The sequence below is a fragment of the Phaseolus vulgaris genome, chromosome 2 (assembly GCF_051622355.1).
Source record: "Phaseolus vulgaris cultivar YP4 chromosome 2, ASM5162235v1, whole genome shotgun sequence".
In the NCBI taxonomy this organism is placed as follows: domain Eukaryota; kingdom Viridiplantae; phylum Streptophyta; class Magnoliopsida; order Fabales; family Fabaceae; genus Phaseolus; species Phaseolus vulgaris.
In genome coordinates, this window is record NC_143499.1 from 23,088,419 (window position 1) to 23,114,121 (window position 25,703).

Consider the following 25,703-nt stretch of genomic DNA (forward strand, 5'->3'; position numbering starts at 1 on the left):
TGATATGATAAAATTCCTAAACTGTTTAAAACCTTCTAAGCAACATCCTGCAATTTTAAAAGTACAGTCAAAATTATAATACAAAATATTAGTTTGTTTTAAAAATATTTGCTCAAGATAATATCTACTAAGAGAAGTTGAGAAAGAAAAATAGATAAATGATATCCCAACAATCAACAACCTAAGAGATAATTAATTGAGACTAAATATTTTCATTTCTTGCTTTGTACTGGAATGATGTTATGATTTAGAGTAATCTAAGCAAGCCTTATGCTTAACTGTAGTATAAGTTGGGTTTTTTTTTTTTTGCTTGTTTACTACCAAGGGTGGAAAAGGTGTGGTCAGAGGTTGATGTGTTGCCAGCTAAACCATCTAGGAGGCATAGCAGAACCACATTGAAGGCATGTGGAATAAGCCTTGTATAAGGTGGTATCTAGGTGGCATAATTTTCTTGCTCTGTACTGGAATGATGTTTTGATTTAGAGTAATCTAAGCAAGCCTTATGCTCAACTGCAGTATAAGTTTAAGTTGAGTTTTTTTTTTGCTTGTTTACTCCCAAGGGTGGAAAAGGTGTGGTCAGAGGTTGATGTGCTGCCAGCTAAACCATCTAGGAGGCATAGCAGAACCACATTGAAGGCATGTGGAATAAGCCTTGTATAAGGTGCTATCTAGGTGGCATAATTTTCTTGCTCTGTACTGGAATGATGTTCAGATTTAGAGTAATCTAAGCAAGCCTTATGCTTAACTGCGGTATAAGTTTAAGTTGGGTTTTTTTTTTGCTTGTTTACTGCCAAGGGTGGAAAAGGTGTGGTCAGAGGTTGATGTGCTGCCAGCTAAACCATCTAGGAGGCATAGTAGAACCACATTGAAGGCATGTGGAATAAGCCTTGTATAAGGTGGTATCTAGGTGGCATAATTTTCTTGCTCTATACTGGAATGATGTTCTGATTTAGAGTAATCAAAGCAAGCCTTATGCTTAACTGCAGTATAAGTTTAAGTTGGATTTTGTTTTGCTTGTTTACTGCCAAGGGTGGAAAAGGTGTGGTCAGAGGTTGATGTGCTGCTAGCTAAACCATATAGGAGGCATAGCAGAACAACATTGAAGGCATGTGGAATAAGCCTTGTATAAGGTGTTATCTAGGTGGCATAATTTTCTTGCTCTATACTGGAATGATGTTCTGATTTAGAGTAATCTAAGCAAGCCTTATGCTTAGCTGCAATATAAGTTGGGTTTTTTTTTTGCTTGTTTACTGCCAAGGGTGGAAAAGGTTGGTCAGAGGTTGATGTGCTGCCAACTAAACCATCTAGGAGGCATAACAGAACCATATTGAAGGCATGTGGAATAAGCCTTGTATAAGGTGGTATCTAGGTGGCATAATTTTCTTGCTCTGTACTGGAATGATGTTTTGATTTAGAGTAATCTAAGCAAGCCTTATGCTTAACTGCAATATAAGTTGGGTTTTTTTTTTTTGCTTGTTTACTGCCAAGGGTGGAAAAGGTGTGGTCAGAGGTTGATGTGCTGCTAGCTAAACCATCTAGGAGGCATAGCAGAACCACATTGAAGGCATGTGGAATAAGCCTTGTATAAGGTGGTATCTAGGTGGCATAATTTTCTTGCTCTGTACTGGAATGATGTTCTGATTTAGAGTAATCTAAGCAGAATCAGGAGCAATAAGCCTACGATTTTTTAAGAACTGGCAGCTAGGCTTATATAAGCCTAAAAGTGTCTTTTTGAGATTGGTTCCTTGTTGGAAGGCAAGGTTTTTCTCTCATGCTCTTTTGGTTTAGCTTGAGCTTAAATTGCTACACATCCTAGTAGGTTTCGCAGTATGCAGACCAAGTTCTCCTCACATTCGCTGAGGAGTGGGAGATAGACTGATGAAGTGGTTTATTATGAGGTCCACTCTTTGGTTGGAGCAAAATCTGTGACAAGGGGTTGAGTTGTTGTTGGGAGATTGGTATGAATGAGTATATGAATCTTAATACTCATTTTTTGGTCAAGGAAGGAAGAAGCAAGTCAGTATATCTGTCAGATGTGATCATGTAGGGGCAAGTCAGAGAAGTAGGTGCTGGACAAGGTTCTTTTTTGAAGATTTTCTCTTCATAGGCAAGGGTGTGCTAGTGTGGCGTGTAAATGATTCAGGTCCTTTAGAGCTATCCAGCCTTGGTGTGTCTCATTGTAACAAGAAAAGGAAGTAGATAGAAGGAACATTGGTACTGGTTTTTCCAGGTGTTGGTTAAGGTGGTACTAAAGCTGGGAGCACAGGAACAACTTTGTCATGTTGTTAGAAGATATAAGGAAGTGAAGGGAGAAGAGTTTCAAGGAAGTGAAGAGTCTCAGTCTCACATAACAAGGGGAAAAACATACAAGATTGCAAAATCCTTTGAATGATTCCATATTTGATGATCATATCTCTCAATAAATCCTTTTAATGTTCTGCACTAGTATTACCACATTACAACAGAGGGTAGACATTAAGAGTTCCTAAATATTCAAGACAGAAAAAGAAAAGACCCATGTCATTCCAAAGACCTATAACTTACACATGTCATTCCAAACACCTATAACTTACTCTTAAAAACTATTTCTTTGCATAAACTACTCATTCCATAAAGCCTTAAAACCCGAATTAGTGAAACAGTGCTACTTATTATTCTACTATCGTGACACAAAATGATATGTCACAGCAGCTAAGTCCTTTTCAGCTTTCTCAAGTACTTCCATTTTATTGTATTTACTCATCCTTGTTAAGAAATTAGAATACGATAACGCCAATAAACTGTATATTTTCAATTAAATTGTTCTCTCCAAACATCCTCAAAGGGCACTAGCTTGTCCTTAATACACCACTGCAGAATGAAAAGTAGCCTAAACATGAAGAAAAAACCCTAAGAAATGAAAAAATTAACAAGGGGGTGGAAGACTAGACCTTTAGTCTTTAAAGAAAAACCCCTTTGAACTTACTTATACACAATCTGGAAATGAATTTCAAAAGGCTTGGGAATTTGAAATAAAGAATAGACAAAATTAATGGTGCATCACAGTACATGAAAAGCATTACAAGGTCATTCAGATATTGGGCATATCTGGTAAGACATATAGTTTCTATTGTTTTTCTACATAAATGAAATGATATAATTGGGAAAAAATGTAATCACCACCAACCTTGGAGCCATGTAATAAGTAAGCAAGTAGGGATGTTAAGAAAATCAGGAGAGCAAGAAACCCAAAATCCCAGAGCTAATGACTGTGGCTTAGTTGTGTATTTCAACAAAACTACAGCCTCACTAAGCTCGACAATCTGAATGGTGAAAAGAGATAAGGCCTGAATGGTGAAAAGAGATAAGGCCTGCATCAGCAAAGAAAAATATATTGTTAACAATAGAAATACGATTTCTAATGCAATTGTCCCAAGGATTCTTTTGGGTGATGTTGAAGTAGCACAGAAAATTAAATTATAATTTGAGACCCTCAAATTATAATTGTGCAGACAGCAGAATGTTAAAGAGAAAAACCTTTTTGGTTTATGCCAATGTGAAGAGACTATATAGTACCAGAGTAGGATTGTGGGACAAAGCAAACTATGTACAAAAGCCATTATTTGTAGAGTGACTTTGACCTCTAAGACCAAAATAAACAAGTACACTAAAAGGAATAAAATCCAAAGCAACATCTAACCCAAAATAACTCAATATTTGCAATATTTAGGAAAAAAGATGACTACCTAGAATCTAGACGAGAAAGAAGACCTTGGATTAGCTAAAAATCAAATTCTGTCTGCAAGGAATATAACTAACCAATAAATAAATTAAGTAAAAATCACAAGAATGAGATCTACTTCAACTGAAACATTCTATTACATTATAGTGGTATGTAACTGAAACATTATAACGATGCAAACAAATTATTTTCACCTTTAGTAACTCCAGATAGTCAAAGACTGGTCTATTACTTCCACACTGAAGCTCCCAAACTTTGTAATCCCAACTTTCGATAAGTCAACATCAGGAACTTCAACTATCTTTATCTCAAAGATACTTCAACTATCTTTCTCATAGATCTGTGTCAACATAAAATATTTAACTTCAATATCTAGAACACTTTATCATTGACAATAAGAATGACTATTTAACCCCAATATCTAAAACACTTTATCATTGACCATAAGAAAGGACTATTTATCTAAAAGATAGTATTCTTGCTAATGTCACTTCCAATCCAAATCATTTTATAACACCTAGTTTTAAGATAAATGTTTAGTCTTCAAAGTACAAAAGGCTAACCGCTTCCATTTGTTAGAGCAACTTTGCATATGAACACAAAAGTTTACATATGAACACAAAAGTTTATAGACTAAACATTGTAACATACTAACATCTGACAAAAAGGAAAGAAATATATAAAGACCTGAAAGAATATGTAATATATTAAGAAATATATTGCTACAAAATTCCATGCCCATACATTACCCTTGTTCATCATGTCATACCCTTCATTACCGTAAACTAGTGTAGCTGAATAGCCAAATATTAAGGAGTTAGTACGAATGTTGTCTACGAAATTTAAGCTCTTGGAGAAGAAGACTTACGTCCAAATTTTGATCTTGCACGATAGAAAACAAAATACCAGCTTCTCCACTTCAAGGTCCCATATGAAATAAACACTATGACATCACAATAGGTTATCAATATCAATACATTTAAAGTATATTGTAAAATACCCTAAACTGATAAAAGAAAAATGTCATATAGGGTTCCCAATTGAACCCAAGAGAAAGCTGAAGGAAGGAAACCCAATTGGGAATTCCGAACAGAGAAAAAAACATAATATTGAACATAGAATTGAACCCAAGAGAAAGCTGAAGGAAGGAAACCCAATTGGGAATTCCGAACACACAAAAAAACAGAATATTGAACGTAGAATTGAACCCAAGAGAAAGTTGAAGGAAGGAAACCCAATTGGGAATTCCGAACAGAGAAAAAACAGAATACTGAACATAGAAGGAAGTACAGGTAAGGGAATATGTGCATTATTGCTTATTATATTTCTTCCATTACATTAGGTATTATTTATAGGTGCTAAACGGTGGAAGCGGTGAGCCACCGCACTGCACCGCTCACCTCTCTAAACTCACTTTAAATGTCAAGTAATCCAACTGAACATTATCGTACACTAAATCAAAGAAAAAAAAATTCAATACCTTTCTCAGTACTGGATGAATAAGCCTCCGTAAATCGCCCTTGAATCGGCTGCGCTTCAGGCCACCGCGACGACCACGACGACGATTTCCATTGGGTTTTCACAACATTTTCGAAGTCACCATTCAGGATTTAGGTTTACAATCAGGAACACCAGATTAGGGCTTTTGGTTTCACAAATTGAAACCAAAAATTGGGGATTTCAGTGTGGATTTGGGAAGACATGAATTTGGGTTGAAATCTTGGAACGAAACAGAGACTAGGAGAGAAAAAACGGGAACTTCAAAGTTTCATTCTTTGGGCGTTTCAGAGCTTTGAAGGTGTTACAGTTTCGGTTTCTCACATTCTCACGGTTTGGTTTAGGATTTCAGAACCTCCATTGACGTTTTCAAACAAAAACTCGTGTTTCAGTTTAGGAAACCTGTTTCAGTCAAGGGAGCAAGAGTGTGAGAGTGTTTGAGAGGTGAGTGGAGAGGAATGTTCCTCAGAAGGAAACCAACATTTTTTTTAAAAAAAAAAATTACTTTAAAATACATTAAAAACTTTCCCAACACCTTAACTTTCGTACGTAAAGTCCTTTCTCCCATTTTTATGTAGAAAAACATTACCTACGAAATCTTTGGTAGGTAAAAACCTATTTACATACCAAAAAAAGTTCATGGGTAATTATCCATGGGTAATACAGGTTTTTCTTGTAGTGGATTATCCAATTTTTTGTTTCTTAAAACTAACACTCTTAGAAAGTTATGTATCAAATTAATTTTTAACATTACATAACTTACTACCCAATATATAAACAATAAAATTAAAAAAAATAATAAAAATTATGACGTGGCAGAAGTCGTGCCAAGTTGGCACGACTTTAGTATGACATGACAGAGTCGTGTCAAATTGGGACGATTTATGCACATGAAGTCGTGCCAATTGCCTAAATTTGTAATTTTTTTTAAACAAACCTCATTTTAATAAAAACGAAAAAAATAACCCATCATGGTAAAAACCCGAAATATGACGAAAAAGTGTTTTGAGGAAAAAAGTAGTTACGAGGAAAAACACAAATGAAAAGAAATGTTGTCATATACCACTTCCAAAATTTTAAATTGAAAATTTATATTTTCTAATTTATAAAATCTGCATAAACATATAGAAAATTGATCTGAAAATATTATAAAATATTAATTAAAATAAAAATTAAATTTAAATCAAAGAAATTTTAATGCATTAGAAACAGTAAAAAATGAAGAAAAATCACATCTTTTGTCCACCTTAATATCTGCGTTCTACAAAATTATGTATATTTTTTAGAAGAATGAAAGCAAAAAATGACTATTAAAAAGTTGTTAATATTTTGGAATTATTAAAATACTTAATTCTTATTTTTTACGCGATTAAAAATATTTAGTGTTCCTCGAATAGTATTTGTAAATACAAATAAGAAAAATGAAAAAAAAAGGTGCATTAGAATTTCCTGTGAAAAAGCAAAGAAGATTATTTGACTTATTGACCCAAAATAATCTATGGCTGATAGTGAATGAAAAATGGCCGTGTAAATTGAGTGTGAAATTGTTAATCAAATAACATAAAACATGGGTATAAATTTCGTTTAGTAGAATTTGATTTAAGAAAAGATGGAGATGGATTGAGGAGAGAATCCATTGTAAGAGTTGCCCCTTCTGTATGAACATGGATTATGATTTTAAAGAACAAGAGCGCTTAAAGAAAGTGATAAGAAGATCACATACCTTTTTTCTGCCACCAAAAGACATCATTATATTGTATAATACTTACTTCTATCTTTTCTTTATCCACAGTGCAGATGCGCTTTGGTGGGGTGAATACTAAAAAGCGAAGACAAATAAAAGCTTAAACAACTACAAAAAAAAATAGCTTGTAAATATGCGTGCAACTCGTGGGCAAAGTCACACTGAATTGGAATTTGAGTGTACGGAGCCATGGCAAACAAAAGGAATGAGAAATTATATAGGAATGAACACTAATTATATAGGAAGCGCGTTGAAAATCAACAAAACAGAACACTAATTATTCCTTAAAATATATGTCATTATGTAATAGTTTAATAATAGTAATAATTCATTGCATATTCTACTTAGGATCTTTCCAAGAGCAACTACCAAATCTAACAACATAAAGTAATAAAAGAAAAATAACTTACACACAAATCAGAAAGAAAAATATTGTTTGAGATCACTGCTCAGTCTACCCCTTATCTAAATATTAATATTTTAATTATTTTTTATTATTTTTTATTTTCAAAATTAGTTTAACATTTTATATTTTATCTATATTTTCATTAAAATTAATTTTTTTATTATAAATATTCATATTTTATTATAGGTGTAAACCGAAACAGGATATCAAAAATATGATCGCCATACAACAAGTATGGAAGAGTTATGGGTTGGGTGCTATGTAGTCTCAGCTCTAGTTCCTGACTCAAGCTGAATTCCCGCTCTCATGCTGAATTCCCAACCTCTGTTTGATAAACGTAACCTTAACCTTATTTGGAATATTATGAAGCCACAAATAACGCTAATACCAGCTAACACGCCTGTGTACTTTAATACAATTTTTACTAAAGGGTCTTTTTTGTTGTCTCCCTCCATCCAACTGCACAAAATTCAAAACCAAGACAAGTTTTTATTTTATATCACCATATCAATTCAATATATAACTTATTTTATATAATAAACACTCCTTTTTTGTTAATATATTGTAAAAAAACAAAACGGATGTTTTGTCAACTTCACGCACACAATTATATCAAACCATATTTTACATTTAGATTAGTGTTTGTTTGAAGAATGCATCCGTGCGGCGTTCCTGATTTACCAAATCCCAACGTATGTCCTTTCACGTCAATCAGGAAAAATCAAGAAGAGACCATCAAATTCATTTTGAATTTTTTTTAATAATATTTTTACATCTTACTCCACTTACACTCATAATAAAATATTAACAATAAAAATATTTAAAAAATAGAAAAATATTTTTAATGAAGATTTTGTCTCACAAAATACAAAATATTAAAATAAAAATATTTAAAAAATAGAAAAATGTTTTTAATGAAGATTTTGTTGTTGGAGATCCCACATCGACTAGAGATTAGAGTCTTTCATTGTATATAAGTGGGTGCAAACCTCAATCCTATGAGCCGGTTTTATAGGGTTGAGTTAGGCTTAAAGTCCACTTCGTAATGGTATCAGAGCCATTTCGAGCCTATCATAGCGAGTGTTTGTGTTGGGCCTATCGTGCCACCCGCTATCGGGCCGCTATCGGACCACCCATAATATATAGTCCCACGCACGAGCTTCTATCTATCACTCTCGGCGTGAGGGGGATGTGTTGGAGATCCCACATCGACTAGAGATGAGAGCCTTTCATAATATATAAGTGGGACCTCAATCCTATGAGCCGGTTTTATAGGGTTGAGTTAGGCTTAAAGTCCTCCACTTCGTAATGGTATCAGAGCCATTTCGAGCCTATCATAGCGAGTGTTTGTGTTGGGCCTATCGTGCCACCCGCTATCGGGCCGCTATCGGACCACCCATAATATATAGTCCCACGCACGAGCTTCTATCTATCACTCTCGGCGTGAGGGGGATGTGTTGGAGATCCCACATCGACTAGAGATGAGAGCCTTTCATAATATATAAGTGGGTGCAAATTAAGAAGTGGACTTTAAGCCTAACTCAACCCCATAAAACCGGCTCGATAAGGTTGAGGTTTGCACCCACTTATATATTATGAAAGGCTCTCATATCTAGTCGATGTGGGATCTCCAACATTTGTCTCACAAAATACAAAATATTAAAATAATTTTTAAAATTAAAAGAATTAAAAATAATTAAAATATTAATATTTAGTAGATGTAAAGTGGTAGCTATGTAAAAAAATCATTTTCGGTATCTCAGTTGTTTTCGACATAAAGTATAGTTGGTCTCATAAACGCCAAGAACTGTTTCAAAAACCTCCAAATTATTTAATTTTTTCTATGCTTTGCACATGCACTATTTTAACAAATTTGTTTGGTTTATTAGTGAAACAGGAAAAAAAAAAAGTTGAAAAAATACCTTTTGGAGGTAGGACAGAAAGTGACGGTATAATCAGAAGATGAACAAAGGAAGCCATGGTTATCGAGAGTGTAGACGCGAGCACCAGGACATGCAGTCTTGAAAAACAGTGAACTTGAGCATGGTTCAGTTTGGCACGTGCTTTTGCACGCCACGCTCTCTCCATCCCATATCACCTTAAGCTCCATGGGACACGCCGCGTTCAAGTCCGTCAAGCAACCCGTCGCCGAGCAGTTTCCATCCCTGGGAGACACCTTCACCGGAAGGTTAAAACCGCCCACAAGGCTGATGTCGTATAAGTTGAGCCCGGCGGTGCCGTTAAAATCGAACTCTACCAGAGTAATCGGTGGGGCAGGGTTTCCGCCGGCGCATTCTACCGTTGAGGTGCCGCAGTCTCCGGTGACACAGGAGAACTTGCCGGTGATGTCGAGGGAGCAAAGGGTCCGACCCCACAATCGGCCTGACCAAGCGGGAGGCACAGGGAGAGTGTTGGAGTTACCTGGCATGAGGGCGAAGCCGGTAGTGGAGAGCAGCGAGCTTCCATTGCCGGATAAAATTGCTGTCCACACTGTGTAGGTGCACTCATTGGTGATGGTGAAAGTGGCTGAATATATTCCTGTAACAAGTTAACCTTTTTAGAGCAAAAAAAAGCTAGGAATATATAAGACATGGAAATAGTAATATATATCAGTATCCACCTAATGGGAATAGGAAGAGAAAAAAAGCCATGGAAAAGGTTTTAGCTGAAGAAACCATGGTTGATCTGGAGGTACCAGAAGTCTAGTAACAACAAGGGATGGAGGCACAGAAGTTTAGTAACAACAAGGCATATATATACGGAAAATGGTTTTTTGACACACGTCATGCTCCGACTCTAAAGCTTGATATAAAAATAATTGGCACGTGCTTGCTCCACTTTAGACATAAAAATAATATTTTATTATAAAAGATGTGGGTTTAGAAGAACTCCTTTTTCTTTTGCCACAAATCACACAACCTTTACTTACTTGCCGATCAAAAATAAAAAAGAAACAACGTTTACTTAGTTGGGTAAGGGTTGGTGACATTATAAGAAATGGAAAGGTTTTGTGAATGACTCCTTTGAATATGCATCAAATTGAATCTGCTGCCATCCCTTTCACCATGTCAATCCGTCATAAGTCAGTTACTGGAGATCATATATTTACACTGTTCACACTAAATGTTAACATATTTAATTTTTTATTTTAAATTATTGGACTTTGTTTCTTTGGTCCAACTTTCATTTTTTATTTTAGTTAGGTCTTAATCTTTCTCATATATACACCATGTATTTTACTCTTTAATATACAAGTGAATAAAAGTTTATTTTATATTTAGTTTTCTCTACAAATAGGGTTTATCAAAACCTTTTTTTTCATTACAATTACGTACACTACATTAAAGCATCACATCAGGCAAGGAATATTCATCATCTTCATTTACTGTAATATGGTATCAGAGCCATTTTCGAGTCTATCCTAGCGAGTATTTGTTGGGTTTATCAGGCCACCCGCTATCGGGCCGCTATCGGACCACCCATAATATATAGTCCCACGCACGAGCTTCTATCTATCACTCTTGGCGTGAGGGGGTGTGTTAGGGATCCCACATCAACTAGAGATTAGAGCCTTTCATTGTATATAAATGGGTGCAAACCTCAACCCTATGAGCCAGTTTTATGGGGTTGAGTTAGGCTTAAAGTCCACTTCGTAATATGGTATCAGAGCACATGCCACCACCACATGTGAGCTACAATGGTTGTCTTACCTCCTTCAGGATTTACATCTTTCTCTCTCCCAGCTACAGCAACTTGCATTGCAGAGGTAATGGGCAGCAGTTTGAGGAGACCAGAGTTAAGTTTTTCACGAACTAGGTGGCAATCAATTTCGATGTGCTTGGTTCGTTCATGAAAAACTTGATTGGAAGCTATTTGAAGGGCAGATTTGTTGTCACAATACAGGGTTGCAGGCTGGGAGAGAGGAAGATGTAAATTCTGAAGGAGGTAAGACAACCATATTAGCTCACATGTGGTGGTGGCAAGTGCTCTATACTCGGCTTCAGAGGAGCTGCGGGAGATAGTTGGTTGCTTTTTTGATTTCCATGATATTAGGGAGTCTCCTAAGTAGATGGAATATCCAGTGACAGATTTGCGTGTGGTAGGGCATGTTGCCCAGTCAGAGTCACTAAATTCACCAGGGGTGCCTTTGAGGTAACGCAGAAGACGGGAGACAGCTTGCTGATGATGAGTTGTGGGTGCAGATATGAATTGGCTTAAATTGTGGACTGCGAAGGCGATGTCTGGTCGCGTGTTGGTTAAGTAAATTAGACGTCCAATGAGTCTTCTGTACTGGGAAGTGGCATCAGCATCGAGAGGTGAGCCTTGGTCGGGAGAGAGACGGGAGGTGTGAGTCATAGGAGTGGCCACAGGTGCAGAGTCAAGCATGCCAGTTTCTTGAAGGAGATCAAGAGTATACTTGCGTTGACTTAAATGAAGACCAGTACTGTTGCGAGCAATTTCCAGTCCCAAAAAGTAAGTGAGATTACCTAAATTTTTTATCTTGAAGTGATGGTGAAGGAATGCAGTAATTGTATTGATTTCCTCCGTGTCATCAACAGTTAAGACCAAGTCATCAACATAAACAAGAATAACAGTGAGTTTATCATTATTATATTTAAGAAAAAGAGAGTGGTCAGCAACAGAGATAGAGTACTTATTTGATAAAAGAAAAGTAGAAAGTTTTGCGTACCATTGACGACCAGCTTGATGAAGACCATACAAAGACCGTTGAAGCTTGCAGACATGCTGGGGAGAAGGAAGAGAGAGGCCAGGTGGGGGGGTCATGTATACCTCTTCATGGAGATCACCGTGAAGAAAGGCATTATTGACATCAAGTTGTTTTAAAACCTAATTTTTGGTAGTGGCAACAGCAAGGAGAAGGCGAACGGTAGTGAGTTTAGCAACAGGTGCAAAAGTGTCTAAGAAATCAAGTCCTTCAACTTGGGTGAACCCTTTGGCAACAACTCTAGCTTTGTGGCGCTCAACAGTGCCATCAGAATGATATTTGATTTTATATACCCATTTACAACCAATAGTTTTCTTTCCTGGAGGGAGAGGGGTAAGTTGCCAAGTATTGTTAGCAGCAAGAGCTTGAAGCTCAACTTGCATGGCAGATTGCCAAGAAGCATGTTTGGAGGCTTCGGTATAGGTGCGAGGTTCAGGATGAGAATTGATAGAGGAAATAATATTTCTAAAATTAGAAGATAAGGAATTGTAAGACAAGTAATTATGAATAGGATATCTACTACTTACAGTGTTGGTTGCTGTGTGGAAATCAGCAAGATAGGCAGGTTGTCGATGAGGACGAGTTGATCTTCTTGGAAATTGGGGTGAGGTGCTTCCTGGAGGTGCAGGAGGTGATGATGCTGGTGGAGGTGCAGTGTTGGATGCAAGAGCAGAGACATTATTTGCTGGAAGATCAAAGGATAATAAGGCTGGTGGAGGGGCAGTATTGGGTGCAGGAGTAGAGGCACATGGCTCGGCAGGAGGTGCAGTATCAGAAAAAAAATCAAGAGCAGAATTATATGCGTTAGAAATAGGGAGAGATAAAGTGTTGGGGTCCCTAGGCAAGCCACCATCCAATTTATATGGAAAATGGGTTTCATGAAAGATTACATGTCTTGATATCTCTATGCGATGAAACTTTAAATTTAAGACAATATAACCTTTTGTATTTTGCGGGAAACCAAGAAAAATACCTTTGATAGATCTATCATCTAATTTCTTCCTATGTGCAGTAATGGTACTAGCATAACATAGGCAACCAAACACTTTTATAAAAGAAATGTCATACGGTTTTCCAAACAATTGTTCATGAGGAGTGATGTTATTAAGTAATGGAGTAGGAATAGAATTTATTAAGAAAACATCATGATTTACAGCAAATTCCCAAAAAATAGGAGGAAGATTTGCTTGAAAAAGTAAGGCCCTGGTTACATTTAGTATGTGTTGATGTTTACGTTCCACAATGCCATTTTGTTGTGGTGTTTCAACACAAGATGTTTGATGTATAATTCCCTTTGAAGCATAAAAACTGGACATAGCAAACTCAACACCATTGTCAGTACGAATCGTTTTGATATTAGTTTGGAAATGATTTTGAACAAAAACAGTGAAGTTAATGATGTGCGAACGCACTTCGGATTTATTATGCAACAAAATAACCCAAGTATAACGCGAGTAATCATCAACAATAGTTAAGAAATAACGAAAACCTTGCATAGAAGTTATGGAACAGGGTCCCCAAATATCAAAGTGTACAAGATAAAAAATAGCAGAGGTAGCAGTAGTACTTAAAGTGAAAGGAAGTTTTCTCTGTTTTGCACGACTACAAGTGTCACATGCATGATGAGTATCAATAGTAATAAAAGGGTATTATTTACGTAAGACATGTAATCTTTCATGTGAAGGGTGCCCCAGTCTATAGTGCCACAGTGTTTTGTCCGTGATATTACAATTAATAAGAGGAGCAAAGTTATGTGGTTTAGAGCGACTAGAAGCAGGCAAGGTAGTGACAGGGTACACCACCAGTGGCTTCAACTGTACCAATCCTCTCTTGGGTGAGATTGTCTTGTATAATGCAGTGAGTTAAAGTGAAAGTTAAAGTGCATTTAAGTTGGTGTGTGAGTTTAGAAACAGATATTAAGTTTAATTGAAAATGAGGCACATATAACACATCAGACAAATAAAACTTGGCCGAAAAGTGTACTAAACCAGAATATGTGGCATAAACAGTTTGACCATTTGGGAGACTAATTAAGACAGGTTTGATTTTAGTTCAAGTAGTAAAAGCGCTCAAATTGTGGCAAACATGATCAATGGCACCAGAATCAACAAGCCAAGATTCTTTTATAGCAGATAGTGAAGAGAAAAACTTACCCGTTGAAGATTGCTCGGTATTGGTGATTTTGTCCGTCGAGAAGGTTCCGACTTGATTAATTTGAGCATGAGGGGCAGGATCCTCAAGGTTTTGCTGACACAAACTGTTGGTCAGGAATTGACACTGTTGTGATGTAAGTTGAATCCCCTTTACATCATGTTCTTTAGAAAAAGACTCAGAAGAAGGGTTAGTAGTAAACATATTGTTGGCTTGGGATGTCCTATTGAAGGATTTGTAGCCAGGAGGAAACCCATGCTTTTTATAACAGGTGTCGACAGTGTGGCCAAAACGATTACAAAAAGTGCAATTTTTTCTAGTAGAAAAAAACTTTGAGGTTTTAACATCACCAGAAGGAAAACTCACTTTTCGAAAACAAACAACTTCAGTATGACCGTATTTACCACAAAAATTGCATGTAGTAATGCGACTACTGTTAAGACTATGAAGACTAGGGGCAAGAACAACCGTGGATAATTGTCTCTCTTGTTGAACAACGAAGGAAATTTTTTTGGATATGGCAGGAATGGGATCCATGAGCAAAACATGAGAACAGATATTTTTATATTGATCATTTAATCCTCTTAAAAATTGCATAGCACGATCCTCACATTTTCTTTGATTTATAATAGAAATGACAGAACAAGAACATTTTACTGGGCATGTGCACAGAGGATTAGGTCTAAAATTCTCTAATTCGTCCCAAATAATACGCAATTTTGTAAAATACTCTGTGACAGACATATCCCCCTGGTTTAAAGAAATAGCTTCAAATTACAAATCAGAAATGCGAGATAAATCCCCTTGTGAATATCTAACTTTTAAATCATTCCAGATGTCAAAGGCTATGTTCATCCAAACAGCAGTGATGAAGGATCGACTCCACGAATGGTAGTTTGTTGAATCAAGAACAGGCGACACCAACGAGGGAAATAAAAATCAGAGAGAAGCCCAGCAGAGCTCTTCGATGAAGAGCTCTAATACCATATTACGAAGTGGACTTTAAGCCTAACTCAACCCCATAAAACTGGCTCATAGGGTTGAGGTTTGCACCCATTTATATACAATGAAAGGCTCTAATCTCTAGTCGATGTGGGATCTCCAACACTAAAAGACACAGTTAACAAATGAGATTCTTAAGAAGCAATCATTAATGAAATATGGTCATTTCTGATCTTTGTTATTTGATCAGGCTTTATCTTTGTGCCTTATATATATATATATATGACTTGCTGAACTCTAATAGTAGAAGAAGCAAAGGTGGTAATGAATGAAGAGAGAAGAGTAAGAAAGTTAGTGGCCTGGGAAAGAAGTACAAGTTTACAAGCAGAATATATAAACTTAAAGTGTATAGACATTCTAGTTTAGTAAAAGAATTTCAGTATTTTACACTTAATATCACCAATATATGTGACACACCTTTTAATACTTTTAGGTTCCACTCTTGGAGTGAAAAAAGAAATTTCACCTGTTTCAAAAAGTCAGAAGAATTTCAATTACAGAGATAAGTATAAGCTGGAAAAGTGATAGGAATACCCAAATATAGGATGAAACTTTGAGCCAAAAAGTTCTCATAAAAGATCTTTATATTCTAATTAATTCTTACAAACTCTCAATATATATAGTAGTTAAAAAGATACAAGTAATATTCCATGCTTTCTAATGGTCTCAAAATCCTGGTGAAGTTCAAAAAGAAACAAAATTAGAGAAAATCTTGTTTACTAATATTTATAAATTATAAGACCTTTTCTGATTTATATAGTTGAAAAGTATGACTCTTCCTTCTTCCTGGCAGCTTGTGCCTCTACTATCTTCTGATTTGCTCCAAACATTAACATGCTATCCTCATTTCTTTTGTACCCTGTATCCCACTAAAAAAAATATGCAAAGAGAACCAATAAAAATATTAATATGACAGATAGTAAAATTACTCAACGCAATATTCTCTTTATGTATTTATTACTCTGTTTTTTTTTCTAACCAACACTTAACATTTGAGTATAACATCCCAATATCACATAAATGTAGTAAGTCATTCATATTGAAAACTTCAAGAATATAAGAACATGGATAGGAGTCATCTAAAAATTATTTCTCACGGGCACTGTAAACACTTTTTGTCTCAGAATTTGAGTCTTCTGATGTAATCCAAGATGCAGCTGGATCAAAGACAAAACTTGAATTTGAATTATTAGGTGTAACAAGAGAAATTTGCAATTGTATATGTATCATAAACTACCACCAAACAGATGTAAGAAACCAAATTATTAGTTCAAATTTGAAATCACAAATGATTCTTAACATTCACCTTAAGATCCTCTTCTAGCTTCAAAATAGCCTCTGCTCAAAAACATATCACAAACCAAAAATTAAAAATCATGAGCACAAGAATACACTCTATTATTACACTACAAGAAAAATTGTTTTTAGAAACTAAATTTTTGGTTTCTAAAATGATAAAAATAGTCACTAACTTAATTAGAGACTAATTTAGAAACTAATAGCACTAAGTGGCTAAAATCATGGTCGCTAATTTTAGATACCAATTTAGATTCTAATTTAGAAACCAATTTAGTTACCATTAAATAAAAACCAACTTAGTGACCAAATATATAGAAACTAATCTAGTGACCAATTATATAGAAACCAAATTAACTACCAATTTCATTGAAACCAATTTAGTGACCAAAATATATAGAAACTCATTTAGTGACCAAAATATATAGAAACTCATTTAGTGACCAAATATATAAATACCAAAAAAATGGTCACAATATTGATTTCTAAATAATATAATTTATTATAAAATATTATTTTATTCATCTACTCTTTTTTTTCTTTTTTTATTTATTTACCTACTTACTCTTTCATATTTTATATTTATTTGTGGATTCAAGTTCACTAATTTTAAAAGTTCATCAACTCAATTATTTTCATAATCAAAATATGGTTATAAATGAGAATTTTTTTCAATTTTTTTTTTCAAATTTTACAAAAGAACTTTTTTATGAATTATGAATGTGAACTAAGATTGTGGTAGAAACTAGAAAATAATCACATAAACTCAAGATACTCGTAGTAGTTTGAAATGTACTTTCAACTTTTGTTAATATCCATGAGTTATATGTACAAGAAAGTTTAGTCTATTCCTATCTTGATTGAATTTACATTTTTTGTGCTACTTGCATCTCACAAGCTTCTGGGCTGGAACAAATCAAGGACGGTCTTGGAAGCTAGAACTGAAAGATTGTTACAAATCAGTAAGAAACAAACACAAACAATGGATAAAGGAATGAAAGAATGAAAATTGAAACACAAGATGAGTGCAGAATTGGTTGTTTATTAACTTACCTTCTCAAATGATACTAGCTCAACCTCATAATACAAAGTGGAGTTAGAAGGAACCACAGCAAGTTCTTGTTGAGACTCTGATGAGCCAAAACCATACTCGGGCGCAACAGTTAACAATGTCACCTCACCCTTCTTCATAATCAAAATAGCTTTGTCAAACCCATCAATTGCTTGTTATGCTCAATCCATAAAACACTCACATTAGCTAGCTTAATAAATAATTTAGTGGGAATCGGGAAAAACATTGAGACATTTTTTCAAATTACCCTTATCAGTTTTGAATTCAAACAGCTCCCTTTCATCATCATGACCCTTCTTCAAAAACAATGTACCATCTTGTAGCTTACCAATTACTTTCACTGCAAGAATGCAAAAACAGGTAAGGAAACATTAGAACCACGTTTTAAATCCATAAAATGACAAGGTTATCATCCACATTAAGAATTACAAGCATTTACACTTAAATTCATCAGCATACAACTTACATTGAGGCTTCACACTTAAAACCACTTTCTCTCCCTTCTTCATGGTTTTAACAGCCTTTGACAAAGCAGGACAAAAATAACCTGTAATAGAGTAAACATTAATCTAAAAAATTATAACATGAAGAGCGTAACAAAATTAGTAGGCACTGACCATCTTCGACTGTGAACACCACTCTACAGTTCATCATCTTCTTGCTCTCCCTCGCACCCATTGCTCTTCTCTCCTTTTTTTTCCTTTAATTTAACTACACAGATAAATAAAAAATAATAGTTCAGACTTTATACATAGCCTCCACTTTTGAGTTATAGAATTTATCTGTACAGTGCTTTCCAAGTTATCTGTAACTACCAACTTGGTCTTGAGTCTTTTTCTGAACTATATTGCTTCCAATTTTCTGCTGCATAATTATGACAATAATTTTAATTGGACAGGAAGAACTAAGTTGATCATGGATAACTTCACATTTGAAGTTTTTTACTACACCCTTAGTATCCCTTCATGGTGCATTAATGACACATTTGTCTTACCTTGTTTACTAGGTATTGATGGGGTTAAGGTTAGAGATGGCCACTTATTGATTGCTTATAATACTAAATCGAGGGTGTGCTTAAAGTGGCACTACTTGGATGCATCAAAATATGGTGGCTTGGTCAGGTGCTTATATTCTAACTAGCCTAAACCAATAAATAATGGTCAAGACAGAGGAAGAGAAAAACTTTGTCCAAGAAAACAATCACTATGCCACACTTACAAAGCCTACAGAAAAAAAAAAAAAAAACTAGGTTTAAAGTGTCTAGTGAGTGTAGTCCATAGGGTTAGGGTACTCAGGAACAACAGAAAAGGAGATTTTGGTGTTTCAAAGTCAAAAGTGATTATTATAACATAAAATAGGATTATGTTGCCTGCCTACTAGACATGGAGGGAAATTTAGCTAACAAAATCAACTTTTAATCAAACAAACAAATACAATATTCATTTCCACATAATGATGATTAAACAAGCACATCAGACTACTAAAAAAGAGTTTCTATTGAATTTGATGAATTCATTTCAGAGGCATTGAGAGGTACTGGATTCTATCAAAAAGCACAACTGGAAATTAAAAGGGTTGATGGCAAAGAGGCTAACATTGCTGAAGAAGTTTTTGAGAAAACAAAGGAAATTTTCAGAATGTATTGAGTCTTTGTTTCCCAAGCACATCCATGAAACTTGTTGCTCTCTAAATCAAAATAAATATCAACTACTAACTATATGACATAAGAGAATCATATACTAAAATAATTTTTCATTATAAAATGTCATCATAAAAGTTTTTAGAGTAACACCAACGAAATATGAAGGAGATAAAATAAAATTGCAGTCAATGAACAGATTTGTCAGAGCCTAAGATCCATACTGGAATCCAGATGCAGCCAATTGCTACTACAAGTGCAAATACTGATGTTATGAGGTTGGGCAAGAAGTATGGAAACCTACAAAATGATTTATGTTTGGAAAATAAAAATCAGCACATCATTAAGATTTTATTTGGATAAAGTTCTCCATGAGTACTTACAGGAAGATAAAATAAGACAGAAAAACATAATAAGTAAGCAAAAATCAGATTATTCTTAATCTAATTTGTTAAAGTTTTCTTGTACTAGCTTCTATAAAAATGATTCAGGCATAAACTAATTTTCTGGAGAAGTTTATCTAAATAGGTCCAAATGATAAAGCAATTTAAACAGAAACTGAATATGAAAGTCCACTTACTTATTCCAAAAGGAATTCTTTGGAAAAATATTTGGGTACTTCTCTACTGGCTACAATTAAATACAGAATTTCAGCAGTTAACCTTCTCAGAAAACCAGAATACTTTCAATTCAAAACATTTCATCTTATAAACATATGGAAATTCAAGGCTTTATGCAAGATTTATCTTATACTCCAGATGGCTAAGAATATGAATAGTACCTGAGCCAAATAGCCTCTCAATGATGGGCCAATTATTAAACCAATCACAACATGACTAGTTGGTGTGGAAATGCAGTTCTAAGAATTAACAATGTAAAAGAGTTAGTGATGCTTACAGTTGACAGTCCTAGAGCTTGGTGTTCTTCTCTAAAAAGTTCAGTGGCATAGGCTTGTTAAATAAAGTAGTTAGACAATAAAATGTAGAAATGGAAGTTTGAAAGAGAATGAAGTTATAATCAACACATGCATTCAAAATTTGTATCCAAGTACTGGTGGAAAAAACAAGAAAGTGTGAAATAGTAGGGGTTAAAGATATGATACCCTCACTGGTCCTAGAAAACCATTGAAACATCCGAGAAGAAATATCGTAAGAATAGCCATCCAAAAACTTTTGCTAAGGCCAAATAGTGTGTTGAAAATGACACTGAAATGAAGTAAGCATTGATAATTATGGGAATCTTCAAAGCTAAGCATGCAGTTCATTGACATGTATACTTACACTGAAATGATCCCTGCAAGTATAACGGGTTTTCGACCAATGCGATCAACTATAGCTCCCCACAACAAAGATGTCAAACATCTGCCAAGCATGAATACAGAACCTACCACATTTTTATCAATATGTAATTAGGTATACGGGCAAAGATTTCCCCAATCGAAACTCTAGTATGAGAATCATTAAACGTGCTAAAAATAAAATAAAATAAAATAAAAAACAAAAACATACCTAATTGTGCGAACAACTTGAAGCCTATGACACTGAAGATCATATTGCGTTTGAGCACCGTCACCGACAACATTCCGAGTCGCAAGCACGAGATATAGAGATTGAGAATGATTTACCTGAGCTTGAGCAAGGAAAAAGACAGTGAGATGAACCAATTGGACGAGATTGAGAACGAGAACGACAGTGATAAAGAATAACGAAACTGAGAGTGAAGTAGATGAAGGAGACAGTGCGAAGAAGAAAAATGAGACTTACCTGGATTTGAACAAAGAACAAGATAGTGAGACGAACCAATTGAATGAGACTGAGAGTGAAATCAAGAACAAGCAACACTGAGAAAGAAGAACGAGATTGAGATTGAGAGTGAATAGGAAGGAAACAAAGAGTGGAGTGAAGGAAGGTTGCGATGGGAAGAAGAAGAAGACAGGAAAAAAAGATTTATCAAGTAGAATTTTAGAAAAAATATTTTTTTCTAAAAAAATATATAAAAAACTTTTAAATATATACAAACTTAAATAAATAAATACAAATAAAATAAATTTAGTAATAATTTCTTGCAAATTATTATTGAAATAAAATTTATAAATATTTTATAAGAAAAATAAATCTAAATAAATTAGTATATTTTATAGAAATTCAAACTGCAGAATATTTTCTCATATTTAAAAAAATTAAATAAGTTTTTAAAAAGTATGTCTATCTATTTAAATTAATTCATAATACTTTGAATTTATAATTAATTTAATTTTATATTTAAATAAAATTAAAAGATTAAAATACTATTTTAAATGTAATTTTAAATTCATATTAATTATTTTAATATTATACTAAAAATAATAGTTTAGTAAATTTATTCATATTAATTTAAAATATTTTATAAATTAATAATTAATTTTATAAAATTTAATTACTCTAAAATTAATATCTAATTTAAATAATAGTGACTAAAAATTTAAGTTTCTAAATTATATGAGAATTAGAAACTAGAAAATTAGTTTCTAATTTTATTATTTTTAGAGATAAAAAAATAGTTTTTAAATTAAATTAAAAGTGACTAAAAAATGGTTTCCAGTTATATTTTAACAAGAGACTTAAAAAAATGTCTTAAAAAAAACATCTTTTTTATTTTTATTATTAACTACCAAAAATATAGTATCTAATTATATTATAATTTTTATTAATAATAGATATATTTTTAGTAATCAATAATTTTTAGTTTATAAAATAGTATTTAAATTAATTTTTATACAAACTATTCTTTTATATGTTCCATTTAAAATTTAAAATTTAAAATCTAAAAATAAAAAATAAAAAATGGTGAAGTGTAAGTCCGAAGGAGATGGTTTCAATGAAAATAGAACTCTAAGAATTTACAATTAAATAATGATTGATCTAAAATAAAATAAATACAGCAAAAGTGTGCAAGAAGAGATGACAATGATCACAAATGAATGAGGTAGAAGAGCAAAACGTATATGTTGTGTCCACCAGAATCATCGAGGTCAATTTTGGACAAAGGAGCTGGTTGTTCTTAATTATTTATAGTTTTATTTGATAGAGAGAGAAAAAAAACTAGCCAAAAGCACAAATTCTTTTATGGCAACAAAACCTAACACGCACTAGGGACGAAGACAAAAGATGATGACATCACTTTAAAACACAAGATCCTTAATGCACATGATTGCCCAATCTGTAGTCTGGTCTCATGATGCAGCTTCATCATCTTCAATTCACTTATTTATTTGGTGCAGTTTTTTTTGTTTTGCAGTCAGTTTACTTTGATTAAACTAAACTACTATTGTTTGATAAAAGTTGCATCATGATTTAACTTATTTAGAAATAAATAAACTTTCTTATATATTATAAATAATTTGATATAAGTTCAACAAATAATCATTTAGATATGTTTAAAATAATTTTAATATTATATTAAAAAATAACTTTAAGTTTAACTCGATTTGAATCGATTTATAACAACCCTTTAAACTTAAATAATATTATCCCATCAAACTTACTACTACAACCATGTCATATCATTATATGAATGCTGTTATTTATACAACTGGTATTTTTTTAAATTTTACAATTTGCATTAGAGAAACTGAGTCTGAGCAATCTTCAGATTGGATTCTGATTTAGCTTACCCAAAATTTCACATTTTTAAATTTATATTTAACCATTTTAATTATCGGTTAGGTTAGATTTTTTATAAAAAAAAATTAATTTTGAATAAATAAATAAATATATTATATTTGTACCAGAATCAAACTTCTATGATTTTAATAATTTTTATAATAAACTAGTTCATATAATTTATTATTAAATTTTAACAAAAATAGAGTATATAAAAAATAGAAATGAAATTAAAATGTAAGACTTAATTTCAAAATTGAATTTAAACATTATTATTATTATTATTATTATTATTATTATTATTATTATTATTATTATTATTATTATTATTATTATTATTAAAAATATGGTGAAATCCTAAATCCTCGAAATTATATTTTACTAATCTATTTTTCTTCCACAGTTATTATTCCTTTTTTTATTATGTCCAATAGGACCATAGTAAGCAAAAGAACACCTGATGAGTTTTTAAAATATAGATTTTATTTATAAGCTAAAGATATGTAAAAATCACACAGCAACATTAGTCCACAGTACAAATTTGACTTTTAGGAATTGCCAATAATGAATAATGTTGAATTTGGAGGGTCTCCATCAAGCAAAGGAAAGGATCACAAGATACCCCACTATTAAAAAAAATCATAAAATAAAAAATAATTTTTAAAAATTAAAAATAATTAGTTGTTAAAGTAATTAAATTAAAGATTATTTTAGAGATTACAGAAATTTTAGTTTCTATTACTGTTAAATGTTTTTAAATTGATATCTAATTAGCAACCAAGATTTTTCTACTAAATTTTGAAAACTAAATAATTGGTAGTTAAAAACTGGGTAACTAATTAGATACATTTAATAATAATAAAAGCTAATTTTTTTTTTTAGTTTCTAAAATAATATTTAATTTAATTACATAACAAATAATTATTATTTTTATTTAAAAATTGATTTTTATTTTATTTATTTTTTTATAACCATAAGTCCACAATGCTCGATGGAATGTTTTTTAAGCCATCCTTGTTTGTTTCCTTTGAAAACTAATAACCAATTGTTCAATATCTAAAGCTCATCTTCAAGAATCCAATATACAAGATGTCAAATTTTGTTTTTTAAGAGATCGATTTCACTAATAATAGAATAATTAGCTTAAAGTTTTCACAAAGTCATGAGTCAACCTATTTTTAAACCTCTCAGGTTTCAGTTTTTCGAGAGTTGCTAGGAGTTTGCTCTCCTTAAAATATTTATTGTAAAAGATATTGAAGAAGTAAATTGAAAGAAGAGTAGTAATGTTATTGAAAGAAGAGTAGTAATGTTATTGTTGCTAAATGTATAAAAAAAAATATAATTTTTTATTTATTTCAATGTCAATTATCCTAATTTTTAGGAATTAGTTTGTATTATAGCTCATGAAAATATGCATCCATTTTAGTGTTATTATTTTATATATATATATATATATATATATATATATATATATATATATATATATATATATATATATATATACTTACAAGAAAATTATGAAATATAAATTAATTTTAGAGATAGAAAATAATTAATTATTATAGTAATTAAATTAGAGATATTTTAGAAATAAAAAAAAAACTTTTAATTTTTAAATTAGTTTGTATTATTGTTAAATAGTTTCTAAATTGATATCTAATTTAGCTACCAAATTTAGAATCTAAATAATTGGTAGTTAAAACCTTTGTAGCTAATTAAATACCAATTTAAAAACTATTTAACAATAATAGAAATTAAAACATTTTTTAGTCTCTAAAATAATTTTTAATTTAATCACTATAATAACTAATTATTTTTTATTTTTAAAATTAATTTTTATTTGATGATTTTTCTTTATATATATATATATTCCCAATGATTCACCTAAAACATTGGCAATCGTTATATATGCGACTTCCTACAAAATTTTCATAAAGAAATAGACATTATTGTGTTTCCACAAGTCCTCAGGATAGATGGACTTCCATATATTGTTTATATTATATTTACTAAATATTTAAATTTTTATAAAATCCAAATAAATAATTAAATACCCATATTCAAATATTTAGATTGAATTTTAAATCTAAATCCATATTTTTATAAAATAATTTTGAAATAAATTTTAAATTTATATATATATATATATATTTTAAATTAATATAATATGTAAAAAGGATTAATATTATGTAAATATTAAAAATATACATAATAAAATTATAATTTAATAATACATGTACCGGTATGGGCGAGATCGACCCCTAGTCAACCTGACCGAGATCAAGAGAGTCGCCCGAAACCAGAGGGACTTGGCCGAACCCCGAGGCTGACGACCCACCTGGCCGAAACCTTAGAAGACCTGTCCGAGACGACCGAGACCAGGGAAATCTGGCTGATGGCCGACTCATACCTAAGGACTTGGCCAACGGCCAACCCTGATTACCATTAACGCTCAAACCAAGGTCAGCGAAGTTAACCCATCATTAAGAATTAGATAATGCAACCCTAAGTGGTATCCACCTCGATAAACGGGCCCAACAAGGTAGGCCCATTAGAATAATATAAATAGCACGCATCCCAAGGTAAGGTATGTCATTTATTACTGTTCACCTATCTGAGAACTGACCACCCGCTTTGCTGACTTGAGCGTCGGAGTGCCTTTGCAGGTACCCCCACCATCCGGTGTCCACCCGAGACCGAGTGCCGAAGGAGAAGTAGGAGGACGAGAGGAATCTCAGCTCATCACCCAGTAACCTGACCGACCGAAGGAAGGAGAAGAAGACTTCAATAGTTCTCTAGGTCTCATCT

The 25,703-nt window shown here is 32.9% G+C and overlaps 1 protein-coding gene, 1 long non-coding RNA gene and 1 pseudogene across 2 annotated transcripts; all 3 read right to left on the reverse strand.

Moving 5' to 3' along the window:
- Positions 1-3,155: 3,155 nt before the first annotated feature.
- On the reverse strand, positions 3,156-9,916 carry LOC150029053 (pathogenesis-related thaumatin-like protein 3.5 pseudogene; annotated as a pseudogene).
- A 7,408-nt stretch (positions 9,917-17,324) lies between these two features.
- On the reverse strand, positions 17,325-17,856 carry LOC137809219 (uncharacterized). Its single transcript, XR_016518522.1, has 2 exons — positions 17,597-17,856; positions 17,325-17,484 (listed from the first exon to the last, which is right to left on the reverse strand). It is a non-coding gene; the product is annotated as an uncharacterized LOC137809219 (long non-coding RNA).
- A 1,447-nt stretch (positions 17,857-19,303) lies between these two features.
- LOC137810961 (putative peptide/nitrate transporter At3g43790) lies at positions 19,304-21,194 on the reverse strand (the record flags this gene model as incomplete). Its single annotated transcript, XM_068612480.2, has 7 exons — positions 19,304-19,554; positions 19,835-19,884; positions 20,036-20,113; positions 20,357-20,459; positions 20,535-20,615; positions 20,763-20,878; positions 21,018-21,194. Coding segments are annotated over 7 exons (717 nt in total), but the record flags the coding sequence as incomplete, so codon positions are not given.
- Between the last annotated feature and the right edge of the window lie 4,509 nt (positions 21,195-25,703).